Source organism: Sturnus vulgaris, chromosome 7 (genome assembly GCF_052056855.1).
Source record: "Sturnus vulgaris isolate bStuVul1 chromosome 7, bStuVul1.hap1, whole genome shotgun sequence".
Lineage (NCBI taxonomy): Eukaryota > Metazoa > Chordata > Aves > Passeriformes > Sturnidae > Sturnus > Sturnus vulgaris.
Genome location: NC_142249.1, coordinates 34,914,975 through 34,938,336, shown reverse-complemented (window position 1 = coordinate 34,938,336; position 23,362 = coordinate 34,914,975). Strand labels below are relative to the sequence as shown.

Genomic DNA, 23,362 nt, shown 5'->3' with positions numbered 1-23,362 from the left:
CAGCCAAAACAAGAAAACCAGTGGCTGCAGAATCAGGTTCTTTTCCTCCTTGTGAGGTTGAAGCATTCAGAAATGGGTGACAAGTTGACCTCTTGTTTCATGTTTCCCATGTCTGCATTCTAGCAAGATGGGTCACAGATGTCAAATATAAATTTTTTATATTTATTTTGAATGGAGGTGAAGGAAAAGCACTTTAAAGGAGAGGATGGGTGTTTGTTTTTCAATATGCTGACATTCATGAGTGAGCTGAGGAAGGGTAGCTCAGTGTGATGGCATATTCTGAAAAAATTCTTCCCTCTATAACATTGATGATGGTGGCACTGGATTAGTAAGATAATTATTTTAATTTTTTAAAAATTATTTTTCCCAAATTAAATCTCATTTTTTTTCCCTAAAAATGCAGTGTATGTGTAAAATTAACAAATAAATTTTGGTGTTATTTCAGCGTGAGAAGCTGATACATGAGTTGGAGGAAGAAAGACATTTGAGACTTGAGAGTGAGAAAAGATTACGGGAGGTGACGCTGGAGTCGGAGCGGAGCAGGGCTCAGATGCGGGGGCTGCAGGAACAGTTTTCCAGGTATGTACGGGCAGTCAACTGCACTCAAAAGCTGGGAAAAACACACTTCTGGTGCAGAAACATTGCCCAGACCTGTTGATCACTTGGATGGATCTAATCTAAGGCAAAACCTGCTCCCTCTCTGAAATTCTGTAAACACCACAAGCTCTTGGCTAAATGTTTGTTGGAATACTTGGAAGGTTTGTGCCATCATTTTATGGGATGGTGAAAATTTTCTTTTCTAGGGATTTCGTGTTTGTTAGAATTCCCAATAATTTTCTAAGTGTAGGTCTTTCCTTCTCAAGAAATGCATGCCACTGATAAGTCAGTCTGTGGCTGTTTGTGCCTTGTAAACAAGAATGGGTTTGATTAATCTGAACAGAGAAAGAAAATGTGAAGCCTTTTGGCAGCTTTGGGCAAGCTCATCCTGCTTGGACCTGCTTCAAATCTCTTCCTGCATTGCCTGGGCCAGAGCTTTGGGCTAGAACAGAGCTCCATTTACAAAAGAACCAGCTTAGAACAGGGATTAACACAAACCATTCATATGATAATAGTAAGGATTTGAGTTATTTATTGTTTTCATGATGCATGATGAGATCTTGTACATCAAACAAATTTTTTTCATTGTTTTTGTCACATGAACACAAACAAAACAATCCAAAAAATCTAAAGAGACAATGTAATTTCATGTATATTTTCCACCAAGACTGAATACTAACTCCTTGCCTTAGACCACTGAATTGTTAAAAGCTCAAGTTCAGTTAAATAACGTGAAAAAAACCTGCAGGTTTATTTTTTTTATTGGTAATGTTTCTTGGGGTTTTTATGGTTTTCTGCTTTGGGCATTTTTTGTGTTTTTTTTTTTTTTTTTTTGTATTTCCTCAGTGTTTGCTATGCTGCTCCTCTGATTTGAATCTGGGTTTCTAGGCAACACTCTAAAAACCACTGATAGCAATAATAAAATTTGTTCTCTTCTATTATTTTGTGTTCGGAAAAATTTGCATTAATTCTCTGCAGAATTAAAAAAAAACTATTTAAAAAAACCATTAAGTATTCAGTTAATTCTGCAATTCTCCATTAAAAATGCTAAGGATATTTCTTTTTTAGTTTTCTATTGTTCCTCTTTGTTGATCCTTGGTTTCAATTTTACTTATTCTGATGAGACTCCTTGAGTAATATACACAAAATAAATCCACCCCCATGAGTATTCCTGGTTTGAATATTTTGCTCTATTTTATATTAATCTTTGTTTAAGGAAGAATTTCTTGAGGTCCTGATTTTAGAATAGTGTTATTGCTGCAATAGCTAGAAACCTGTGAAATTAACTTTGAAGGTGATGGAGCCATGGTTAAGAAAAGAAGGGATGAGGGGGAGCCATTCTCCAGAGTGATGCTCCCAGTGCCTTGATAAAATTTTAACTGATGCATATTCAGATCTATTCAGGAGAGCTCTTCATTATTCCTGTGGAACTGCAGTAGTCTGATTCATTTCTACCATGTTTCTGAAAAGAAAAACTATTTTATTAGTCAGGATCCCTGAAGTCCACTATCTTCAAATTAATCCATTCTTTTTCTTCCACTGCTATTTGCAGTCGAGTGTGCTCGGGTCTATCGAGAAGCAGAGGGACACAAGTTCTTTGAATTAAAGTTGTTTGTCTCTTTTTGTCTGTCCCTCTGATTTAGATAAAGGTGAAGGCCCCCTAAATCAGCATTATGTTCTTTTTAAGGCTGTCTGCACATTGGCTAAACTGTTTGAAGGCAAACTTAAATACCATTTTTCATTAATGGCAACTTGGTTAGCCCAGTGAGGAAAACTCCTGCTGGCCTCATCCAGGCTGTGGCTTCATTTTAGTGTAGGCCTGATGCTAGGAGGAGAATGTGTCACTTAAATATTTTGTTTTATTTTAAAACATTATGTTTGTTTTGAAGAATATTAAAGGTTATTTTTGCTGATTTTTGATAGAATATTAGGATATATGCTTACACAAACAGACTTTCTCCCTAAATGAGTGTATTTTTTCTTATCCTGCTTAAACAAATAATGGAACTGGAAGCTGGATAATCTTGTGCTGCCTAGAGATTCTGTATTGTTTGAAGGATTTGGAACCTTTTTTCTTAATTTGAACACAATTAAACAGGACAAGACAAATGGTGATGGGAGGAAGTGTTAGAACCAAGTGAAGAAGATGACTAGAGAATAATATTTTGGGCTCAAACATTCTGGCTTTCAGATGTAGATAGATCAATATAAGAATATATACCACAGCATAAATCTTTTAAATATGTGTAATTCCTGAACTGAGAAGATTTACCTAGACATTTCTACATATATTTCTTTCCATTTCAAACTATTTTCTTTGCATGATGGAAAGAATGAAATATAATAGTTGATGGCAATCTGTAAATTGACCTTTGTAATCAGGAGAGCAATGTTCCCTATTCCAAATTGAAATTGTGGGGAAACTTTAATCTGTCATAAAAGCATATGGTTTGAGATGGAGAACGTCAGAAGGTGAGGGGTTTTTTTATTGAATGGTGTTTCTGTTGTTACCAAGTAAGCAATATTTCAGCCTAGTAGTCTGAAATAAATTGAAGTTCTCTTTCTTAACACCTGCATAAATCTGCCAGAGCCTTAAAGTGACGCAGTAGTTAGTTTGATAAATACGTGATACCTGGTGAAAGAGCTTTTAAACTGAAGTTTCTTTTCCAAAATTGTGACATGTGTCCATGTAGTTTTAAATTTGTGTTTTAATTTTATTGGAAATGAAATATGTTTGAGGTGTGGAGAAACCTTGCAGGAAAAATATTTAATACTAAAGCTGGGTTTTCACACTGTAGTTGGATGCATTGCCTTAGTATAATCTCACCTTGAGTTGAAATACTTGATGTTTTCTTTCTTAAACTCACTGAGATCTGTTGCTTTGCTGCAGCTGTTAAATTCCATAAGGCTCTTTTTGGCATGACATTGTATAGCTGCACAGTTCCCTAATGCACAGAGACCTACCCTATAACAAGAAATCAGCCCAGTTTCTTCCAAGACAGTGCCATGCAGTCTGGCTTGCCCATTTTGGTGTTGTACAGTGTCTCATTTACCTCCTTGTTGTTAGTTTCAGCTGTGCTTTTTCGGCTTTCAGCATTTTCCTACAACAGTAAAACAGTAGGAACAGAAATGCAACAACTCCGCCCACAGCAGTAGGTGTGATTTATAATATCATTCTAAAAAGCACACTAATAAACACAATATAAATTGATTGCATTTCTCTGCTGTACATCAGTAAGCAATAGTACTTGTTGTCTGTTGAATGCATACAGTTCAGGCGACTCTAAACTGTGACTAAGTGTTAAAGCAGTAACAGAGGTAGCTTTACTTTGATCACTATTTTGGTCTGAATGAAACAAGTTCAATAAATACTATTATAAAGTGTATCTGGAAACAGTAATTGAAGAGCCCATTACCAAATCTTAAAATCCCTTTTGGGTAAATTTCAAAAACTATTTCAGTTAAAGTTGTGTTGTTTATTCCTACCAATGTCTGTGACTGGAAAATTGCCTCAGGCTTTTAAGAATAGATGTTTCTACTGGAAAAGTAGGAAATGGTTTTTGTTTGATCTGCCAGGGTCCTGTGAATGGGATGAGTGCAATTTTCATTAGACTGTGTATTCCCTCACATTAATACTGACCGTAGGGTTAAGCCTGTTGCTTCTGACAAGGGAAAAAATGACTTACAACTCTTGGCATAAAAGAACTGTGTGGTTTTAGGTTTAGGCACATCCTTTGTGTATTTTCCAATTATTGTTAATTCCCCTAGCTCCCCTCTGTCTTGTCAACAGGTGAGTGGGAATGATAGCTATTTTCCTTGCAGCTGTGATAAGGAGATTTTTATGCATTGCATCAGCATATTGATGTTGATTCATCACATTGTCATTTCTAAGGTCTGCTCGATCCAGAGGTCACAGCTGCTTTCACCCCTGTGGCCTTACTGCCATGGCTGGTAATCCACATCCAGCTAAGGCCACGTCTGGGAAAGTACCCACCAGCTCAGTAGGCTTGTGTTTGGTCACTTTGCCTAAGGTCAACCATTAATAACCTTTTAATCTAATTTCTGGGGAGATTAAAATGCTCTCCTGGCAGCTATTGATGCCATTCCTTTGATTCTGTCGCAGCAGGGGTGAGTAAGATGCTATGTGGGAGTTCACTCCTTTCCTCAGAGGGACATTACTGAGGAAGTTGTCTGCAATTCTCCTTTGTGTAGCTCTGCAGTAACCTCCTGCCATTCTCCCTGCATGGCTTGTGTGTAGGGGTTTTGTGGCAGAGATGGAGGCTGTGTCAAAGGCTGACCTTTCATCCTGCCTTATGGTTTTAGATACCTCTGGATTTTATAATCTGATACTGTATGAAATGTCACAAGGAGAACAGGTGACTAAGTGTAACACACAAGAAAGTTCTCCAAGTCTGATGGGTGTCTCTTGTTCACCTGCTCCTGCCCTGCTGCTGGCTGCAAGATGAGCACTGCCACCCTGACTGGCTGCCAGGTGCCCACACAGCCACTCTCTCACTCTCAGTCTTCAAGAGGGTTGGGAGAGAACAGAAGAGCAAAAAAGCCCTCATGGATTAAGAACAGGAGCTCACGTACCAGTTACCATCAAGGGGAAAGGTTTGATTTGGTAAAGATTATTAATTTAATTTATTGCTAATTAAATATGGTGTGGGGTAGTGAAATACAAGGACAAAACTATCAACAACACTTATTCCCACACATCCCTTCTTCCAGGCTCAACTTCATTCCTTCACTCCTGACTCTTCCACCTCCTCCCAGAGCAGCAGGGTGGGTGTCAGTGTTGTGGGGGAAGCTGCTGGACTCTACAAGCCTCAAGACATGGTGTGAATTCTGCTTTTCTGGGGCTCTGACTTACTGCTTAGGATATTGATCTTGCCTTTTGATTAGAATTGACAGTTTAAGAATGAAGTTTCTTTTAGATTAACACTGTTGGGGTGAGTACATTAGTATTTTTATTTATGTGCATCTACAACACTTAGGTACATATTTCATCTATAATAGTTATTCAGAACGTCAAGAGCCATTCTAAGTAAGATCAAGGAGCTTTTGAGTGAATACTTTTCAACTGACAGAGCACAAAGGAATGACTTTACTAAATTCATGAAACTAAGTCCAAAGGGAAGATTGCCCCAAGTTTGTATAGAGTTTGAACCCACTCAGTTTCTGGGCTACTTTGTACTACATATGGTGGTTTTCTGTTGTTTGCCCAACAAAAAGTAAAACGGAAATTTAATTTTTGATACCAGGCCCAATTTTTTCCACTCTTAGTTCTGTGTAGTAATATGATGGTTTTGAAACTACACGAATATGACAAGTACCTTCAATGAGTGTCATGGATCTGTTTTCTTCAGAAAAAAAAATTCTCATTCTCATAGAAATCATGAGGATAAAATAAAATTTTCATGCTGAGGTTGAGGAAGAACAAAAGCAATGAGCTCAGAGTGACTGCAGAGAGTGACTGAAGAACCAGGGTAAACTTGAAACACAGGAGTCATGCCAGGACCAGGAGTTATAGCAAATTGTATTGCATGATGTATATTGACTTGTGTAACACTTTCAGGGAGCAAAAGATTGCTTTGCTCCAGGCATTATTCAAGATGCTCAGGGAGGGACCTGCAGTTCTCCATCTTCTGTGGACTCTGAAGGCACTGAGGCTGCATTAAGAGCCAGCCCTATTTCAGTACCCAATGCACTGGTAAATCATGTGATGGTGTTTCATGACAGCCCCTAGTTGCTGGAAGCTTCTTGCATGGGGACCAGGGAAATGTGTAATTTTATCTTCCAGAGGCAAAAGCATGGTGATCTGTGTGCTCAGGAAATCCTGTGTCTGCTTTGTCTATGTGCTCATAGGATGCATCATACTCATATTTCTGCATCTCTTTCCTTTTGCTGATTTCTCAGACATGAAATGATATTCTGCTTCCAGTTTCGTAGTGACAGAAGTCTTCAAAATCTAGTTTATTCATGTAAAAATCAGATCCATCTTTCTGAACCCAAACATGGAAAATTCCCTTCTTCAGATTGTTTGTGTACCTTTGTCTTTAAAAAAAATTATCCACATTTCATAATATCTACATAACAAAGAATATTAGAAAGGAAATGGAGGAAATACCCAGGCAGTGTGGTGATAAAGGCCTTGAATCCTTACAGTGGAATAATACTATGGAGAGTCACCTTTGAAACAGTGTTGTCATTTACCTTTTTGAGCCCAGTAATTCAAAGAAATCTATGTCAATAGAAATTATGTCCCAGTTGATTAAAGTTGATTAAATTAAAATTGATTAGAGGAGTTGAACTAGGTAAGAACAGGTGAGAAAAAGGCCAGCAAAGAACAAGTGTTACCTTAGGATCTGTCATGGATGACTCTGGTAAACTGAAAGGCTGTTTATAAAAGCATCAGTCTGGTTTGAGCTACAGCAGAGTTTTTTTTCTACACCAACCCGGTGATTCCATCTCTCTTTGACTTCTTGTCCTACCCAGAGTGTTGTACAATGGCACTTTTTATTAATGACTCCTTCCTGGTATGGAAATTATGGGACAGTGTTCAAACCTCCATTGCATGTCCCTGTCACAGCTTCTGGTCTTTCCTGTGCTCCACTAAGTCACACACAAAATGTCCACACTTTGATTTCTTCATTTGAGCATTTGCCCTGGAGAGTCAGAAAGACAAATGTTTAAAATCAATATGAATAAGACTGATCCTCTGATTTCATGGTTAGCTTTAATTGCTACCCAAACAACATGGATTTATCCCATTTGAGTTTACTGATCCTCTCGGACTTGTGGGTTCTTTTGTCAAATGATTGAAAACCCATGCTCAATATGCAATTTTCAGATTACAGACTGCTCCTCTTTACTAATGGATCAGAGAGAAACGTGAGTTTATGATCACATTTTTTGTGGTTGTTTTCCTGTTCAATGCTTGAGGTGGCTTGTATTAGTAATTTTTCTGCACTATAAAACTTGTAAACTGTAAATGTATCATTAATGGGCAGTGGTGTGCATTCAAATTGATGGTAGTAGGCACAGAGCAATATAAACCATGAGGGAATAATATGATTATAAAGCTGACATAAAGTCAAATGGTCTTCTTAGTTATACTTGTCTTTTATGAACATGATTGGAATCTTCAAAGGTTCATTGGTTGACTGAGTCTATGTTTTACCTTTACAGTTTTACATCAAACTAAACCAGGGAGCTTACACTCCCATTTTAATTGCAAGCAGATAAAATCTGATCCTGAAAAGTGCTCGTCCTTATTAAGATTCTGGTGTGACTTCTGTGACTGATCTAGTGGGTGGCATCCCTGTCCACGGTTGGGGAATTGGACGTGGATGATTCCCAAGGTCCTTTCCAACCCAAACCATTCTGCCCCAAACCATTCTATGATTCACCTCTCAGTAGGGGCAGAAGGAAAAAAGTGCTCCAAGTACTTTTAGGGGTTTAGTACCTTAAATAGTAGAAAGATACAGATTTGTGGGAAAGAGGAGAGGATGTTTAAATCCTGACTGTTGTCTCTCTGAGCAGAATAATAGAGGAATACTTTGTTTTGTCTCGATTCAAAGCAAGGTTTTCTGGTTTTCATGTGTAAATGAGGCAGGGAGGAGAAAAGGCCTTTCACAAACTCTAAAGGAAGTGGTACAAGGAACAGAACAGGAAAACAGGCACAAAGATTTCCCTTTCTAGATACCACCTGTAGTACCCAAAGGTGGGCCCTATCAATTGGGATTTCTGCTCTCCTCAGCAAGAAACTTTTGTGGAATCATATTTTTACTTTGCAGTTTGCCTAGCTGTCTTTCTAATGCTGGTGTGTGGGTAAAGAGCTGGTCCTTGAATGTGACCAATTCATAATTTGCAAATATAATCAGTTTTTCATCCTGCTCTGCATAACCTTTTAAGTATCTCCACTAAGTAATGAAAATAGAATTATTTATCTGCCTGAGTTGAGGTGGTAATGCATTTTTTCAACCTAGTAGCAATTCGTAGTCTGCATAGATTGGATTGTTTCACAGGAGAATTATTATGGTAATTTTAATTTTATCTTAGAACTTGTAATTATTGCATGGTATTGTTCTAATGTAACAGGCTGTGCAGCAGTTCATTTGTTTTTTCAGTGCTTAAAATTGGACAGGGCAACTTAAAATTTTAGTTTTAATCTTATTGTTTTACCAAAATATTTTGGGCATCTGTTTTCCTCTATGCACACATTTCAAATATGATTATTAAAGGTTGTGGTGAATATAGTTAAAGCTGAAAATCCACTATGCTAGATGCAAACTTTTGTGGAGTTTTGCTTCTCAGGGTATATGATAAACATTAAGAGAACAGGATGGAATTTGCTTTCCTTGTATTAGCTTATAGATGCAGTTCTTCTAATTATTCATACCTTACTCTGATACTACATTTTCACAGTTACTCTACAAGTGTCTCCTCAGGGATTTATCTCCTGAAGGTGTAAGGAATTTGTTTCAGCTGCAAGCATGTTGCTTGTTCATTTTCTTGACATATGTCAAGTAGAGTTAAAAATGGGATTTAAAAAAGAAAAGATGCTTGGGTTTAGCCCATCAGTATCAGCAAGGACAGCTGTGAGGTCTTTCTTCTGATTCTCCCCAGGTTTAGATCTAGACTTAGCAGAGGGAATGTCCCTTGGAAAGGAACAGGCATTTCCCTTCTGAAGAATGAAACACTGAGGGTCAAATGGAACAGTTTTAAGTCATCTGGCATGATTCAAACTATTCGAATAAATAAGGAAAATTGGAGGACCAGATCCCCACCAGCTCCAGAAATGTGCCAGGTAACTGCACTAAAAATGTAACAATGAGAGTCAAGTATGTCTGGCTTATGGCAGGAAGGGGTCTCAGTAATTACTGTGAGCTTTGCCTGTAAAGGGTTAATTGCTACAATCTTGATAGTTTTTGCAGTATCATTAATCATCCTGAACTTACATGACTAGTATTGTTATAATTCCTAACTCCACAGGGATTCTGTCACAATTTAGTAACAATTACTGTCTTCTATTTCAGATAGCTTCTATTGTAGAGCATTTCCAAAAATCTTAATGTGATTATCTTTGGTCTTAAAGCGTGCTTCAGTTTGCAGATACTGTAAGCAAATTTAGATTGATTTGAATGATTGTTTCAGTTTAATGTGGCTTTAATTCATGTGTAGTGCCCACCCCATAATCTCAAATTTTACCAATTGGGCACTACGAGCCTTCAGTCAAACAGTGTGTTAAATAGCATTAATTAAATATGTATTTTGGAAAACATCCATCTTCTAAGCATGCAGTGTAATAACTACAGATAGGTTATCCTGAAAACATTGTCCTAAGGATGTCAGTAGAATATTGTATTGTATCAAACAATGAACTCCTCTTGTGACAACCAGATAATTAAGGGTATGCTGCAAAAGGATGCAGAGAAATTACAAATCCAGTTCAGAACAAGTCACGTTGTAGGGAACACTTTAAGCCTTTTAAGATGTTGTTGCACACTCTTAGTTTACATTTTACCTTGGAGAAGATTTTTCTTTTGCATCATTCCATTCCATGATAACTGAATCTCTGTTCAATTGCTTTCTAGGAAGATAAGGGATTTTACTCTTGATTTTCACCACCATTCCAGATAGGAAAGAAGTGTCATGCCAGGGAAGATTTGTCATGAGAAAAGTGGTTAGGAGGAGATGTGAGATCATGAGGCTTAACACTGCAAGGAACAGGGATTTCTGCAGTCTTGTTTTGGCACAGGAGGTTGTGTTGCATTTTAGAACTTGACATACCTTTTTCTGAAAGTGTTTTTGTTCTTCAATACTTGTGGGATCTAATGGTCCATTTTTCCATGGCAGTACATAGCAGAGGGAGATGTACATGATGCCAGAACTGGAAATCCAAGCCAATTGTGTGTTTTGAACTGAGCTTTCATTCTCTAGGAATACAGATTAGATTATTAATTTGTAGTACCCTTATCAGTGTTTGCAAGCTGCAGTCTATTAATTGAATAAATGTGGCATGGGTTGAGACACTGCCTCACCTGATCAGTAGGAAACATTTTTCTGTCTTTAGCTGTGGCTTTCATCCTTTATCCTAAAGCCTTTTCGTTGGCACTGAGTTGATTGTGCTTTTATTGCTGTGCACTGTCTTCATCTGGAAGGTTTTTTCCAGTTTGTGTCTCCTAACAATGAGAAAACTGACCCTTTATAGGTCATGTATGGATTATAAGCAAGTAACAATGCCCTGGTGTATATTGCTTTTTTACAGAAAAAATCAGTAACAAAACAGAAAATTCTGACCAAGACTTCTTTCTGAAAGGTAGGTAAGGCAGAGCAAGGTAATCAGTAGATTAAAAAGCCAGGGACTTGACTGATTTAATTACAGTCTCAATTACAGCACATCAAAGTGAGTTTTTGTTAGAAGTGATCTACAGTGGAGATCCCTCCTATTGGCTTGTTGAGTGCAAGTGTATCTCAGATTATGAATTCTCTTAAAGACAAAGTATTTCTTCATCTTCTCAAGTATTGCAGATTGCTGCTGCTGCTACTCTTTTATTTTTAAACTGTGCAGAGAAAAACCACAAAACAATCCAGCTGTCAATGTCTTCCTTGAAAGGCAAATGTCTCTCAAATTCTGTTCTTCCTAGTCTCATCCCTTCACTGAGAAAAGAGCTTCTTTTGTCTAAGTCTATGCAGGAGTGTATAGTGGGAGGGTCTCTTATATTGGTGTGAATTTACTGTGGAATGTTAAAAAAATACTGAGTTTCAAACAGGCCATTTGGATTTGTTTCTGAAATATTTGTTGAAAATTTTAGTGTATACTAGGGAGAAAAATGGGTCACTGGTTTTACTAGTTTTTTACTTTAGTGAGTGTCCTTGTGAAAATATTTAAAATATTCTGGATTCCATTCAGCTGAAATTTATAGCATTGCAAAATAATAAATGATATTTTCCTGTTCCAGACTTGCCTGTGTTTCACTGTGAGCCCTGTGCTGCATATTTTGTGACATATTTAGTGTTTATTGCAGTGCTATATGTGTATTCTCAACCAGTGTGTAATGGTACAATTATACTGGCAACTGCAGTGTGAAACACAGGCACCAGGATCCATTGTAGTGCTGGCAGGATGAGAAATGTCAATTGAGGTTGTCATAAGAGGTTTCCTAATCCTACTGAAATAAAGAGTGAGATTCTTTCTGAATCATTGCCATCTGGAGTATATGAAAATTTGAAATAACCTTTTATCATTAGGTTGGCACATGCTATGGAGCAGCAGTGGCATTGATGAAGTCATAATGAAATGAAATACTATGCAATGAGAAAAACTCACTGCTGCATTATTATTTCTTCAAAACCCTCCCCTCCAATTTATGAAGGATATTGAGTAGTTAATTATGTTTTAAATCTAAAAGATACAGTCTCTGTTTACAATAATCTGGCATTTTAATATGGATATTAATCTAGTTATAAATACAAACCAGCATGCCTGTGGTGAAGAATAGTTTGTAATTCATATTATAACCAGGTAATTAATTCACTTTCTGTTTTTTTCTTGAATTGCTCTACTCGTTTGGTTGGTATTTGTTGCCCGTAAATTTTTGTGCCTAAAATTAGGCCAAGAAGCTTCATGCCCCACCTTGTCAGGAGCAATACTCCTTCCATGATCTCACCATGGCCACTGTGGAATATTTATTTATGTGTCCAGCTGTTCCTGCTGCACACCTGTGCTGTACTGAGCTCCTCCTATTTGTAGCACACGTTAATACTGCTCAGTTTCTGCTCTTCTATCAGGTTCTTTTTACAAATATATACTGACTAACACCCAGCAGAGTTTCTGAAAGGCCATTTTTCTACTTCTTGCATTCAGAAGGGACAGATATTTGCTGAGTTTCTGCTGTTTGGCAAGGCTTGTGTTATTAGTCACTTTTCTAGGAAAATATACTGATGTGATGTTGGAATCTTAGAAGATTCATCTTGAATCTTTGGTCTGTGCCTTGATTCTCATTTTGAAGGGTTAATCATGTTGTTCAGAGGACCTCTTCACTATTCAGATTAAACAATATAAAGTCTGAGAGTTAGTGCTGGATTTAGAAAATGAAGGATTAGGACTGTTTAACTAATTCCTTTGAGGATGTGATTTCATTCTGATGCTTAAGTTGAAGTGGGCCAGTGTTTTTTTTTATCCTATAAATATAGTAGATAAGAATATATTTTATTTTGAGCATCTTGTTTACTCTCTGTCTATTCTTGTGTAATTCTAACAGAAATTTATGTCTGCAGTATTGAGATTAATTTAATGCTTAAAGAGTGCCAGCCAATTCTTGTGCTAGTTCTGCTTTTTTCTGCTACACAGACAAACCCAAAACATTGCTGGTAAATGATATTGCTCTTGATTTCATACATGCATTGAAATTAAATTAAAAAAAAATATTAGTATCATCTTTTATTTCTTAATGTTTTGTATTCAAACTTTTAAAATTAAACCTCTAAATGCATCTGCTGTTGTGTGTACATACCTGTAATAATAATGCAAGTAATACACAAGAATACATTTTAGGTATTCTGAGAGTTTACTTGATTTACCTGCTTTTTTATGACTTTCCAAGAAAATGCAGGTTTTACAGTTAGCTAATAGCCTATGAAGCTGCAGAGATAAATTAAATAGAAAAACGACACTCCTTCTCCCACCAAAATATTTTGGGGTAAGTCCAGGCTGGGGTGGGAGTTGATGTGTAAACTGAGTGGGTAACACAGCACCAGAAGTGGTGTCTGCATCAGTGTTCCCTCCCTTCCCTGGTCCCCAAGGAATGTTCCCTGGACTGCTGTGCAGGGAGCTCGTGGGTTATTTGAGCTGCAGCTTTGGGTGAAGAGGATGCATATCCTGCAGAAATGACATTCAGCAACGTGTGCTGGGAGGATAAGCAGTGCTTTCAAGGGGAAATTATATCACTTTCTGAAATTTAAAATCTACATTTGAAAAATGTGTTAATTTAATAAATGGTAGTAATAGCTTCATTGCCCTCCTGGTCCAAACAGAGATTTGTAAAGATTCTTATGGCTCATGTTACAGAAGGTGATACAAATGTAATTAAAAATATAATCTTGTAATTCAGAGAATGCCTAGCTTGAAATTTCCTGTTTCTGACCTGAAGAAATATTTGTGTAAACATGTTTCACCCTTTATTTTTCTGTTCCTAAATCAGTTGACTTTAAAAGAAGATTATGAAAATGATTCAAAATCTCTTGGGATTTGTTTCCTCTGTTGTCTTCTAAATGAAAATAGTGACGTTTCACAGCTAAAAAAATAGACAAATTCTGAACAATTCACTAACTGATGTTGCTATGAAATGATATATGGAATTAAGGCATAGGATGGGAAGTACTTAAACACTGAAAGAAAACCTTGGTAACTGAAAATCTGGTCCATCTACCAGGTAAAAAAAAAATAAATGTATGAATGAAAAGACAGAAATGAACTCTAAACAGATGTTGAGTCTTTCACAGACAGATTGCATTTAATGGAAGCCATAAAAATGTTTCAAGTGGCTACTGACCCCATTATTTCTAACCTCATACTCAGTGGCTGATCATCAGACCTGATATCTTTCAAAGGAGTTGTACAAGGATGCTTATATAAAATCTGCCTTGTGCACCTCTGGAATAATCCAGCATGTGCTTTGGTGTTGTGCTCCTAATGATGGGCGAGTAACAAAAGAGCACAGTCCACCTGAATCTGGTGTGACTAATTAAAATTGTGCAGTTATGATATGAAATGGGATCTGTGGGCAGAGGCAGTGATTATAGCACACAAAGTCTGTGCCTTTGCTCTGACCCAGCCAACTAACTCTCATTAAAACAGATCTACAGCAGCCAGTGCTGAGGGAACTGAGCAGGGAAAGTGACCATTCCTTGGATGTCTTGTCTCCCTTTCCTGAGCCAAGAATGGTAAATTCAGGTAACTCGTGCTCAGTGAGGAAGGAAATGCTGGAAATGCTTCTTGTCAAGCATTGTAAATGGTATTTTAAAAAGCACGTTTGAAAACAAAGTAAGGCTAAATATTTATTACAGGATTCTCGGATTTATGAGGGTTCTGTTGGATTTGAGGTGTTCTGAACAGGGACAGAAGTGCTCCCCTAGGAGTTTTATAACAAAACTAAATTCCCCAGTAGGATGTGGGTAGAAACAGCTCCTCTCCTTTAAGAAAATAACCTCATACAGGCCACCTGATAAAAACCTGTGTGTTTATTTTTGAGGGGAGGTGGTAGAGCAGAAGCCTTCATTTTGCCACATTTTTTTTATGAGTGGAGTGCAGGGTTGAGAGGGAAAGGTCTTGATTTTGTTGCAGTGTTCACCATGAGCCTCCCTTGTGTGGATTTGTGATGCAGGAGGTGTCTCTGGGACCTCACCAGCAGCTGCTCTGGGTAGTTGAGAGCCAAATAACCCAATTTCTGAGATGGGCATTTTAGTCCCTGTCTTCATGTATCCTGTGGAGGCAGCCAAAGAAACTATTGGTAAAGAAAAAGCCAAGTTGTTTGTCTATGTATATGTAAATTTTTGTGCATGAGACTTCTCATCTGTAGAATTCACAGTGTTTTGCAAAGTAAATCTTTGTTTTTTCAGTAAAGCAATGTCTCACCTGAGACAAAAGATCCCAGTCTTGACCCTGATGAATTTCATAAGATGTGCAATAGGATTGAGTTCTTCATCAGGCATGGAATGCTTGTCTGAAAAACAAAGGGAAGTAGCAGTTGATCAAGCCTATTAAGCAGCATTGAATTAATATTAAAATGTATACTAAAAAAGATTAAAATTTAACATGAAAAATGGGGTAAATGGGAGAGAACAGTGTTGGATGTCAGGAAAATGTTTTCCTATCTGAATTTCCAAACTTCATGGTCTAACCACCATTATTATTGTACAAGATTATACTACTACTGATATGCTGATATACTATTGATTATACAAGACCTTTTACAAATGCATTTTCTAAAATCCCAAAATTGAAATAAACCTGACACACATTTCCAAAGGAGCCTGTCCAGTGTAGTGAAGTTTTCAGTCAGTACCAGTCTTCTCACTAATTGAGAAGATGAGAGTTCTGCTTACCTGGTATAAGTCTGCAGGCTCCCAAATCGGATTAAGAACCTTTGGGAATGAGAAAAAAATAAAAACAAAATACAATCCACTGTATAATTTTGGTATTCAAGATTCAATGTGCCATAGATGATGCTATTTCAATAAACAACTTGCAGGTCCAGTACAGAATATTACTCACTGCAAGTACGTTCTGATTGAGTTCTGTTAAAGCTGATTTAAAAGGTTTATTGTATTAAATACTGCAACAGAGATACCTCGCTTCCTGACAGAGTAATGGCAGATCATATCTTTGTAATTTCTGAACAGTAGATTATTATTAATGTCATTAATTTGCTCTGATATATTTTTGCAAAGAGAAAAAAAGGAAATGAAAAAGAAGTTGAAGAACAAGAATATTAATGAAAAGTAGGGGCAGGAATAACGCTTCTTGTCACATGCCTGGCTTTCCTGTTTGGGGTTTAAGAAAGTCTGGCTATTAGGATGTGGATTAGTGGAAGATTCATTCTTCTTCCTGATGTAGGTCAGACGCTGGCTAACATGTGGTGAAGAAAAAAGCCTGATTTCCCCAGCAGCAAGTGGGAACAGGAGCTCTGCAGACTTTGGAACAGAGCACCAGACAGAATGAGCGGCTCTGATGCCCCGTGTGCTAATGCAACAGATTTGAAATGTATGAGTAATGAAGGCTTCATGCAGAAGAGTCTCTGCTCAGTGTGGGGCCATGTAAATGCTTATTTTAAAAAGCAGCTCAGTTCCTGAGTAGCCCTTTGGGAGAAGTCATTTGTCCCGGTCAGGAAAAGGAGCTGGCAATGTTCCGGAACGTGCGCGAGGGGAGCGTGCCCAGCAGAGCCCACTCACTGGAGCCTGGCCTTCATTTCATGCTAAGAGAGGCTGTTTGCAGGTATTGCATCTTTCTGGAGAAACTTTTCCTATTGATTGTGTTAAGTGTGAGAGCATATAAGATGAATGATACAGTAAAATTCATAAAGTTGATTATGTACTGATAGCTAAGAGTTCATACTTGTGTGCAATCAATTTTAAGAGGTCTTTAGACCCCTTTTGGAGAACTTGGAATGTTGGTCAGAAGAACTCTTCCTTCTTTCAGTGTTTTATGTGAAATCTCATAATTTTTCATGCCATGGAAAGCATATAACTCTGATATGTAGCAATGTGTGATTTATGCAAGCCACAAATTTAATTTGCCCATGATTTAGATACTTTTATTATAATAGTTTCATAGATTTATCATGGGCTAGTTCTGCTGCAGCAAAAGTGTTCTGGCAGCTTTCTTAATCTCATTTACAAGTTGTGATAATGTTATTGTTGACTTAAAAACTAATATCCAAATTTTAGCCATCTTCTGTCTTCTCCTTCCTCACCATTTGAGTTCAATTTTTTTGATTCCCATAATTTAAAAACCTGTCATGGCAATGACTTCTGAGAACTGACTGCACATAGACCACGTCTGTCTCATCTGCATCTCAGACTGAATCTTTAGAAGGTTTATCTTCTTTTGGACACAAATTTACAGTTGTCATTAACCATCTACCTTAATTATAATTTTAAGATGTTTCTGCTCTAACAGTTATATTTGCATTTTTTAGATTTTTTGCTGCTCAATTATATATTGCTCTATTAAGGACTAGCATTTAGAACAAAGATGAAAGAGAGAGCATAGCTGTAAATGGTTGGAGGAAAACCTTATTCATAAACCCAGTGTTAGTCATCTTTTTTCTTCTTTCTTTTTAAATTTCTAGTTTCCATTAAGTTTCTCAGTTTAGTCATCACAGGAGTAGAATGGAATTGCAGAATTCTTTTTGTGCAATTAAGTCCCTGAGTTTTTAAGCTTTGATATCAAGAAAGACCCTAAGTGTATAGGATGAAACAGTGTACAGGTTTTTAAAATGTATGGAAGGATTGGTAGAAAATGAGTTCTTGATACAGTGCAGTGCTGTCTCTATAAGAAACAGAAAATCTGTTGGTTTTTAACTTTTGTATTTTTCAAGCAGCTTAAATTTCTAGCCCAAATATACCATAAGTCCTGAATTCCAATACTAATTGAAACTATAATAAAGGTCAGATATGAAGTCATCATTATAATTTTACTTATTTGGCTTCTCTAGCACCTTTTGGATGTATGCCTCATGAAAAAAGACAAGAATAGCTGAATTTAAAAAAAAAAGATTTTTTTTAAAGTGGTGAATTGTGTGTTGTCAGTGTGTTAATCAAATTTGTTGTGCATTGATGTTGTAAAAGCAGTGGCTTAAACATCTCTGAAGACTTCTTGTGGGCATCTTTTATTGTAGAAAATTGTGTCCATGAAATAAAGTATTCTCATTTGCAGGTGATTCACCTTGCTGAGTGCTTTTGTCATGTATAACCATAGGCTTTCCACTTGTCAGCTCTTTTTTCAGATTTCAGAATTACTCTGGCTGATATCATTTTAAGGAAGTTCACAGTGGAAATTTTAGTAATGGGAGTATTGATTATATGTTCAAAGCATGACACTTGGAATTGTATATTTAATTCATTTCTAAGGAAAGATTATATCTACCCCCTGAGGGCATTTTAGTAACTAATCTGGATGGATCAAATTCTTCTTGCTGGGTGTAATTAATTTTTAGGCCAATCTAATGTTTTTTTAGACTGCTTGTTTTGTGTAGATCTTTTTGATTGTAATGAGTCACAAACTACAGAATTTCTTTCTGGTTACATCAGCCAGCTGAAGACATGCATCTTTCCATCTATCAGTAGATGTATGCATTTTCCTGATGGTGACACCAGGAATGCTTTCCAGACATTTTTGTGAACCTTGTCTCTTTATCCTCCTTTCAGTCTACTGCCAGTACTCTGGGAGAAAAGATTGATGCAGAGGTTTGGGATATTTCTTTTCTCTGTCTTGCTAGGTTAAGCACCTTTCTGAGATGATTCTGTTGCTAAAAATTTTTTTTAAAAACCCCAAACCATACCAAATTTTGGTCATATAGACTATCTAGGGATATTGAAAATAGTTTATATCTTTTATTTATGCCTTCACACACGTCATCCTGTGAGAAGGTGAGAAGTTTGTTTAGACTACAGGCTGAAGTTTCTTTCCTTTTATTAGGCAGGTTTTGATGTACAAATACATAATAAGACATTTAATTCCAGGAAATATATTCTTCCCCATCACTCCCTTCAAGTTCAACCTGTGCAGTTAATTTAATACTACAGGCAATTTTGGTCACAGGACAGCTCTGACAGAGCTGCTTACATGGGGATGTTCCACCCACTTTGTGTACTGCAGCAGTAAAATGGGAAAACTTATCTATAGGCATTTCTGTGTGTCTCAGCACTGTTGAAAGTCCTAACAGAGAAATTCTGTGCTAAGTGTGCAGCCTTCTTTATAACTGGTGAGCTGGATTCCTGGGGATTGTTTCAGCAACAACAGTGGCTTTTTTTGGCAGGTGAAGTTAATGGTTTCTGACAGGAATCTCTATGTAGGCTTGTTTTCTTCAGTTTTGAGCTCTCATGTGTTAAGCTTTCACATATCAGACTTAAAAGAACTTATCTGTATTTACAACTCAAGGACATGGTAAATAGGATAGTTTTTGATAGCAACATTCTAAGGCTATTTTATGAATTTTCTGGGTTTTGGTGTTTTAAGTTTGCTTTTCAATTTTTTGCAGTCTGTCATCTCAATCATTATTTAAGCCTGCATAAAAATTACTCATTTCTAAACCTAGTTCTCTCAATGATTGATTTTCTTGTGCTTAAAATATCACGAATATCTTTTGTTCTTGCAGGGAAGCTACCATGTATAAAATCTGGTGTTTAAGCATTGCTTACTGCAGCACTGTGCTCAGGAGATTCTTCATTGACCATAAGCCTCTGTCAAGACACAACTGATGGTTTTTAGCTCCAAAAATGAGGAGACTATATAGGGGAAATCCAAATTTATCCAATTAGTCATACAAAATCTCTCCCAGTTATTCAGGAAGTCTGCTTCTATGACTCTAAAAGGCATAGCTAGTAGAGACATCTTTAGAGAACTATTTTAATTGAAAGGGTAAAAGCCACAAACCTAAAGCAAATGTCAAATATCACATTTTTTTCCATGCTTGGGTATATGACACCTGTAACTAGTAATTGCTGAAATATGCATATAAGAAAAGAAGTTAATTAAACTGTGACAATACAGTTTGTGCATATAATTCACAACTTCCTCTTGTGAGTGAAAAAAGTAAAAATATTTTAACTGCTATAAAGTTTTTCATCAAATTTCTTACCCATATAGAGAAAGGCAAGAAGAAGCCTTTGTTGCCGTTCTGCAGTTAAATATTCTACCTGTGATTCTAAACTGTGAAGTTTAGGATTATGAAGTATCGATGGGCAGAGTCCTAACATACTCAGATTTTGTGGAGGATTATCAACTTGTCCAAAGACAGACCCATGCCTGCATCTGTTACTGAAACGATGTGAGATTAAAAATTTAATTTGCTTCATTTATAGCTTCCAAGAAGAAACACACAGGGAATTGTTGATAAAGGAAATGAATGATAGAATCACAGCACCACTGGAGAAAAATAAACCAAGATTCTTAACCGTAAAGAGCAAATACTGCTATCCCACATTTCATAAGGTGCTTTTTTCTTGAGATTTTGTTCTTATGGATCTGATAAGTAATCAATCTAGATTGAAAATTCCCCTGTAGTGGTGGACAGACCTCTTTTGCCAAAAGACACATAGAAGCAAAAAAGAGGTGAAACTACTTAACAGCAGTCAAAACTTAAAATGTGTGAATTGTGGCTGTCACCTTTCTCCTGAGAAGCCCCTCTGTTAGATAGAATGTGAATAGAGGTACGTAGATATTCTGTGATATATTTTTTGGCTCTCTTTGCACTTACATAATTCATAGGCATACATTAACATGCACATAAACCAACCTTTCATAATACTTCAGAATCCTGTCTTTGTGCTGAAAGACATATGTGAATATAGATTGTAACAGTCCCTGTGGCTATGGCTGAAGAGAGGAAGTTACAAGTGAAGAAAGTAGATGTCTTCCAGCTGAGGATGAATGTGGCAGCTGATGTTGGAGTAAGTTACATTAATACATGGTTAGCATTTAATTTGCTGCCTGCTGTCATTTTGTTAGGAGGTCTTAAGCAAAAGCTTTGCCCTGTACAAAAAAATCATATCCTCAAATACATCTTTTGATTTTGCACGAGCCTGATATCAGTACTAAATATCTGATAGTCTTAATTTTTTTCTGTTGTGAAAAACCTCTCACTGATTCCAGCAGAGCTTCATATTTGTCTTGTGCAAGTTCTCCTTGGCTGTTTACACTTGTAACATAAATGCTGGTATAATTAAAATTGCAAGAATTACTTTTACTCAAATCTTATTGGCCATTTAAAAGATTTTCAGCAGCTTTTTGATCTTGTATTCCTTATGATACCAAAGTATTGAAGTAAGATCTCTTCCAGTAACCTGGATTTGCTCAGTGTAGTTCAGGCCTCTACCCCTGGCTGTGTTCCATGGAATGGCAATATAGTTATATAGTGACAAAGTCAAACCCTATTGTCTTGTTTTGCTTTTTAATGAGAACTTTTCTTTCCTTTTATTGGAAGTAAACACTTTATCCTCTTAGAATCTGATGTGATTAATTTGCTAGTGATGACTCCCATACAGCAGAAATCACAAACAAAATAAATACCAAGACAAAAAGTGCCAGTCAAATGTGTTTTTACTCTACATGTTCTTTGGTAATATCCCAATTTGTTTCTTAAATTTTTGTTTTGCTTTTCCTTTTAAAATATCTTTTTTTTTTTTTTTTTTGTTCATCCTTTAAGTTGCATGCTAGTAATCAACATCTACGTGCTGAAAAATAAACAAACAAACTGAACAAAGTGGAAAAATACACTCCTGGGAGAACTTAAATCTTAAGCTCATCATTTCATATAATGCTGTTTAGTAATAGACCACTGGAAACATAAAATTCTCCTTCATTAACCTGATTTTAGTACTGAACTTGTACTACTGAGCTTTGTTACTTTATTATGTGATTTTCGTGTGTATTGAGCAAGTGAAAATTTTCTCAAGATACCCCAAGATTTCATGTCCTATCTTCTGGGGATGTGTAGATCTAGCACTTGACAAGTGTATTTCTTTCTACAAACTCTGCCAGCCCCTACAGAGAGGTTTATGCTTTTTGCTGACATAGATAAACCTTACTCTCCACACACACTCTCTCTGTGCTTTATGAACTGCATTAGTATCTCTCCAGCCAGCAGTGTCTTAGCATGACCATCCTGCCTGTTCCACACCCCTGCCCAAGCTCCCCAGGGATGTGTGTGTCATTCTTCCACACAAGAGTAAGAGGGCAAGAGGAAATGTACAAATTACATATGAAAATATGCCTACAATAGTAACATTGGGTCTTTATTAGCTATTGCTTCTTCTGGAGAGAGAAAGTTGTGCCTACTTTTCCATTTTAACAGCTTTAAGAACCTGTGAAAGTGATAGGGAAAGAAACAGGTTGCAAAGATTTCAACAGATCAGTGTGTGCTTGGGTGTGGAAACTGGTAACTTAGACAAACCTTGTCTCCAGAACTGATCTGTGGTTTTTGCCTGCTCTCTGAAGAATCTCACATTAGCATCTTTCATGCCATAATTGGCATTAATAATGTGTTGTGATAGAACTGAAATGCCTCATTGAGCTGCATGCTCTCTAAATTTTTAGTGGGTGTCCCATCCCATTTACTGCTGCAAACTCGTAATGGCTCCATGCTGTCTCTGGGTCACTCTGAAGGAGTTGCAGTCCAAATACAAGGTCACTGCAAGAGTCCTGTACCTATTCCTCTTCCATTAGTATTTCATGAGCAGGAAAGGAAAAGAAATTAAATGTGTTTCCCAGTTTATCAGAGCTGTGAAGGGAGTTGCTATTAATTACTGGAACAGAGTGATAATATTAATATCTTTGCCTGGCTGCTCCTGCATGCACAGTATCATATTAAATGGAGTAAGAAAGCGTTTGCTGTCCTTAAGGAACATAGGCATGAATTAGTTCCACTTTCTCTGGGCTTTGCAGATCTGTTGTATAGTTGGAATTTAATATAAAAAAGTAAAGGAATTTCAAGTGAAATAAAAATATACCTGCAGTGGGAACAAAAACCCCAAAATTAAGTGCACAAGTTCCCACTATGAGAAAGGTGCTTCTGAAGGGTGAATAAAAAGGTCTTCCTGCTGAGTGAGAAAGAAGCCAGATCTGAGGGTTGGACTGTTTCACTTCATAGAGCTCATGTGTGCAAACAGGTGAACTGCTCACAGTTTGTCTTTTCACTGTTTGGAAGAAGAAATGATGGTGTAGGGATGCTCTCTTCTGAGCACTCAGTGAAAGCAGCACTGCAGTCAGAATTGGAAGACACAGGATCTACACAAGGCTTGGGGTGGGGGTGTCTGGCTGCTCTGCTGTCCTTTAGGAGGGTGTCCCCTGACTGGCACATGAATCCCTCCTCGTGGGAATATTCTCCTTTCCCCTAAAGGTGTTGTCCTTCTAGAACTAGTTCCTTTGGGATGGGTCTGTGTAACTGTGCAGTCACTGGAAAAATATTGCCCCATGTCTCTCCTGGAACTGGAAATTTTGAGACCCTTCTTGTTGTTCTTTACAGTGGCCATGGCCTGT

At 37.2% G+C, this 23,362-nt stretch overlaps 1 protein-coding gene across 6 annotated transcripts in view; it reads left to right on the top strand.

The window, feature by feature from the left end:
* NCKAP5 (NCK associated protein 5) overlaps window positions 1–23,362 on the top strand; it is a 376,424-nt gene that overhangs the window by 203,857 nt on the left and 149,205 nt on the right. For all 6 annotated transcript variants that reach the window (XM_088168358.1, XM_088168359.1, XM_088168357.1 and 3 more), the window contains exon 5: window positions 446–579. In XM_088168358.1, coding sequence (XP_088024484.1) covers window positions 446–579 — 134 coding nt within the window. The remainder of the gene's footprint in view (window positions 1–445; window positions 580–23,362) is intronic.